This window comes from Piliocolobus tephrosceles, chromosome 21 (genome assembly GCF_002776525.5).
Source record: "Piliocolobus tephrosceles isolate RC106 chromosome 21, ASM277652v3, whole genome shotgun sequence".
Lineage (NCBI taxonomy): Eukaryota > Metazoa > Chordata > Mammalia > Primates > Cercopithecidae > Piliocolobus > Piliocolobus tephrosceles.
Window position 1 is genome coordinate 8,825,937 of NC_045454.1, and position 4,996 is coordinate 8,830,932.

The 4,996-nt window shown below is 53.3% G+C and overlaps 1 protein-coding gene across 2 annotated transcripts in view; it reads right to left on the bottom strand.

The window, feature by feature from the left end:
• Positions 1-857: 857 nt before the first annotated feature.
• Positions 858-4,996, bottom strand: part of ALDH16A1 (aldehyde dehydrogenase 16 family member A1) — a 19,547-nt gene continuing 15,408 nt past the window's right edge. For both annotated transcript variants that reach the window (XM_023182654.3, XM_023182655.3), the window contains 3 exons: positions 3,038-3,223; positions 2,609-2,731; positions 858-1,136 (listed from right to left, as the gene is read on the bottom strand). In XM_023182654.3, the coding sequence (XP_023038422.1) occupies positions 975-1,136; positions 2,609-2,731; positions 3,038-3,223 (471 nt within the window). In that variant the 3' untranslated portion in view covers positions 858-974. The remainder of the gene's footprint in view (positions 1,137-2,608; positions 2,732-3,037; positions 3,224-4,996) is intronic.

A 4,996-nucleotide genomic window follows, 5' to 3' on the forward strand; every position in this document is an offset into this window, starting at 1 on the left:
AAAAAAAAAAAAAAAAAAAAAAACCAAAAAAAACCCCAACAACAAAAAAACAATTCAGGATCTCTCAGCCAGTTGTTTAATCACCTGTACCTTGAAATCCGGCATGGTGGGAGCATTTATATCATGGAAATTGACAAAAGTCATACAGGAGGACTTTAATTGTATTCCAGAGAGCTCCTTTACTGCGTATGGATTCTGGGGACATGAAAAGGCAGAGAAAACCAGAGAGCAAGAGCTGCCAGATGGAGAAGACAAGAAGATATGAGAGTCCTAAGGCCCTGTCCAGGGTCCTCGGGGGTCCCCTTTCTCTGTTTCACAAACACAGCATTGTGCTGGAGCCAGCTCCTGAGCTGCTCAACCTCAGAACTAAAATGGCCTTGAGCCAGGTGTGGTGGCGCATGTCTGTGGCCCCAGCTACATGTGAGACTGAGGCATGAGGATCCCTTGAGCCCCAGAGGTCGAGGCTGCAGTGGACTGAGATTGTGCCACTGCACTCCAGCCTGGGTGACAGAGCCAGAACTTGTCTCAAAAACAAAAAAAAAAAAGGGAGGCCGAGAAGGGCGGATCACAAGGTCAGGAGATCAAGACCATCCTGGTTAATCCGATGAAACCCCGTCTCTACTAAAAAATACAAAAAACTAGCCGGGCGAGGTGGCGGGCGCCTGTAGTCCCAGCTATTCGGGAGGCTGAGGCAGGAGAATGGCATGAACCCGAAAGGCAGAGCTTGCAGTGAGCTGAGAGATCTGGCCACTGCACTCCAGTTTGGGCGACAGAGCAAGACTCCATCTCGAAAATAAAAAAAAAAGCCTCATATCTGCCAGAAGTTGCTATACCCTTTCTTCTCACAGAAGCATAGCTAGGGTTTGTCAGAGACTTTATTTATTCCCCACAGAAGGGGAAAGTCCCAGGTGTCTGCGGGAGTGCATTTCCCCTTGGTCTGAGGTGTCCAAAATGCAGCAGGTGGCGCTCAGGCATCAGTCCCCCATAGGCAGCCACAGGGCCTTGGTCCGTGCTGATCGCAGCCCTAGCTCCGGGCCTGCCCCCTCGGCCTCCTGGTCCCAGGCCCGCAGGCAGCCCCTGTTCGCCCACACCGGTTTGAGGTTTCCTGCTGAGGCCCACTCCACAAACTGGGAACCCTGAGATGGGGAGAGAGGGGGGGTCAGCACATCTGCGGGCTTGTTGCTAAGTACCTGCTTCCTCCGCGATGAGGACTGTTACTGATCAGGGGCTTCAGGCTGGACCTATGCTCTGTAGCTACGATGCTCAGTTCCTTCCAAGCAAAACTTCCAGATGGTAGGGAAAGGCATTTGATCCGGGGGTTAGGGAATTTCCTCTCCCTTAACAGCCCATGTTGAGAGGAATGAGGCCCAAGGCTCTTGTCAACAAGTTCACATCTGTTACCAACAGGTGATTTAAGAGTGGACAGTGGGGTGCGGTGACTCACTCCTGTAATCCCACCACTTGGGGTGGCTGAGGCAGGCAGATCACACGAAGTCAGGAGTTTGAGACCAGCCTGGCCAATATGGGGAAACCCCATCTCTACTAAAAAAAAAAAAAAAAACCCAACAATTAGCCAGGCATAGTGGCAAGTGCCTGTAGTCTCAGCTACTTGGGAGGCAGGAGAATCACTTGAACCCGGGAGGCAGAGGTTGCAGTGAGCCGAGATCGTGCCACTGTATTCCAGCCTGGGCGACAGAGTGAGACTCTGTCTCAAAAAATAAATAAATAGCAGTGGCTCACGCCTGTAATCCCAGCACTTTGGGAGGCTGAGGCGGGCGGATCACGAGGTCAGGAGATCAAGACCATCCTGGCTAATACGGTGAAACCCCTTCTCTACTAAAAATACAAAAATAAATTAGCCAGGCGTGGTGGCGGTGCCTGTAGTCCCAGCTACTGGGGAGGCTGAAGCAGGAGAATGGCGTGAACCTGGGAGGCGGAGCTTGCAGTGAGCCGAGATCACCCCACTGCACTCCAGCCTGGGTGACAGAGCGAGACTCCGTCTCAAAAAAACAAAATAAAATAAAATAAAAATAAATAAATAAATAAATAAATAAATAAATAAATAAGCAGACTCAACCAGTCTGCTCCAGATCACTTGAACCCAGGAGTTTAAGATCAGCCTGGCCAACACAGAGAAACCCTTTCTGCAAAAGAAAAAAATTAGCCGGGCTTAGCTGGGCATGGTGGTGTATGCCTGTGGTCCCAGCTACTCAGGAAGCTGAGGTGGGAGGGTGACTTGAGCCTGGGAGGTTGAAGCTGAAGTGAGGTATGATTTCATCTGGGTGACAGGGTGAGGCTCTGTCTTAAAAAAAAAAACAACAAAAAAAACCCCTGTAGACTGTGGGCCTCCAAATCTAGGGTGTGGTCCTTAGCAACGGGCTGTCCACTGAGATGAGGTCTTAGGGCTGGGCAGCTCTCAGGCCCTTGTTGCTAAGGACAGCCTCTTCCTTAGTAACTGGAGTACTAAGGGCGGGGCCTCAGAACCTTGTTGTCAAGGAATTTCTCCCCTTAGCAACAGGAATTCTAAGAAGGCGGGGCTGTTTCCGGAAAAGGAGGAGCCTGTTTGAAGTTTGAGATGTTGAAAATGGCAAAACAGAACAAAGAGCACCTGGGCGGATCCGAAATACCACATGGCCTGGACGTCCTGGTGCAAGGCCAGGCAGCGGGTCAGATGGTCCCGGTCTCCTGTCACCACGTTGGCCAGGCCTGCTGGGAACAGGGTGGCCATGTCCTAGGGGACACAGAGAGTGGGTGGGTTGGGAGGGCCGTGGGGGCAGGGCAAGGAGTGGGCACCCAGGGGGTGGCCATGGGAAGGAATGGGACGGGGGTAGGGGGGGCGGGCTTGGACGAGAAAGCCCCAGGTCTGGGCTGAAGAATGGGCACTGGGTCCCCAAGGAGTGAAGGTCTGGATGCTGAGGCTGGGGGCAGCATGCGTACCACGGAGGGTGCGCTAAGAGCCAAGCTCCTGCCGAGTTTGGGTGTTTTTCTGCTGCCCTGAGGCTACCGGGAGAAGAGGCAGGAAAGCAAGGGGCTATACCTGGCAGACCTCCAGGGCCAGCAGGGGACAGGCCGCGCTGGGCACCATGACCACAGTGTTGCCGTAGGCCAGGGCAGGAGCCAGCAGGGACACGAAGGCAAGCAGGGGCCACTCGTCCGGACACACCACAGCCAGCACACCCAGCGGCTCCCGCAGGCGCAGCACAGGGCCTCTCAGCCCCGCTACCTGCAGGGACAGGCAGGTCACGCATGGGGCAGGGGAGCCCCGCCCACAGTGAATGAGAGACCGAGTTGCTCCGCGTCCTTCCCAACACCTGGTGTTGGCCCAAACAGCACCCTTGTGGAAGCCCCCGCCATTTCGCAGACGCTGGTCAAAGTGAATCATTCCACAGGGGTTCGGGCGGTGAGAAACATCCTGCGCAAGCAACCTACCTTCCTTCCTTCCTTTCTTTCCTTTCCTTCCTTCCTTCCCTTCCTTCCTTCTTTCCTTTTCCTTCCTTCCTCCCTCCCTCCCTCCTTCCTTCCTGTTTTTTTTTGAGAGGGAGTCTTGCTCTGTTGCCCAAGCTGGAGTGCAGTGGCACGATCTCAGCTCATTGCAACCTCCGCCTCCCAGGTTCAAGCGATTCTTCTGCCTCAGCCTCCCGAGTAGCTGGGATTATAGGCGCCTGCTACCATGCCCAGCTAATTTTGTATGTTTAGCAGAGATGGGTCTTTACCATATTGGCCAGACTGGTCTCGAACACCTGATCTCAAGTGATCCAGCCTGCCTCGGCCTCCCAAAGTACTTGGATCACAGGCATGAGCCACCGCACCTGGCCCACTCTGTTTTTTCTCCTCTTTTCCTTTTTTTTTTTTCCTTGAGACAGGGTCTTACTGGGTAGCCCAGGCTGGAGTGCAGTGGCATGATCACAGCTCACTGCTGCCTTGACCTCCCAGGCTAAAGCAATTGTCCCACCTCAGCCCCCTGAGTAGCTGAGAATACAGGTGTGTACCACCAGGCCCAGCTAATTTGTTGTCTTTTGTAGACATGAGACATGTGTTGTCCAGGCTGGTCATGAACTCATGGGCTCAAGTGATCTGCCTACCTCAGCCTCCCAAAGCGCTGGGATTATTTTCTTTCGTTAAAAAGAAATACGGTGTTGGCCGGGCGCGGTGGCTCAAGCCTGTAATCCCAGCACTTTGGGAGGCCGAGACGGGCGGATCACGAGGTCAGGAGATCAAGACCATCCTAGCTAACATGGTGAAACCTCGTCTCTACTAAAAAATACAAAAAACTGGCCGGGCAAGGTGGCGGGCGCCTGTAGTCCCAGCTACTGGGGAGGCTGAGGCAGGAGAATTGCGGGAACCCGGGAGGTGGAGCTTGCAGTGAGCTGAGATCCGGCCACTACACTCCAGCCTGGGCGACAGAGCGATACTCCGTCTCAAAAAAAAAAGAAAAAGAAATACGGTGTTAGAGGGTGGGAGGCAAGGGGAGGGAACTTAAGAGGACTGGTCAGTGGGTGTAGCAAACCACCATGGCACGCGTTTCCCTATGTAACAAGGCTGCACGTTCTGCACACGTATCCCAGAACTAAAGTAATCCTAGCACTTTGGGAGGCCGAGGTGGGTGGATCACGAGGTCAAGAGATCGAGACCATCCTGTCTAACACGGTGAAATCCCATCTCTACTAAAAGTACAAAAAAAAAAAAAAAAAAAAATTAGCTGGGCATGGTGACAGGCGCCTGTAGTCCCAGCTACTCGGAAGTCGGGGGCAGGAGAATGGCATGAACCTGGGAGGCAGAGCTTGCAGTGAGCCAAGATCGCGCCACTGCACTCCAGCCTTGGTGACAGAGCGAGACTCCATCTCAAGAAAAGAAAGAAAGAAATATGGTTTGGCCCATGATAGAGTTTGGATGTCCCACCCAAAACTCATGTTGAAATGTAATCCCCAGCCAGGTGTGGTGGCGCATGCCTGTAATCCCAGCTACTCGGGAGTCTGAGGCAGGAGAATTGCTTGAA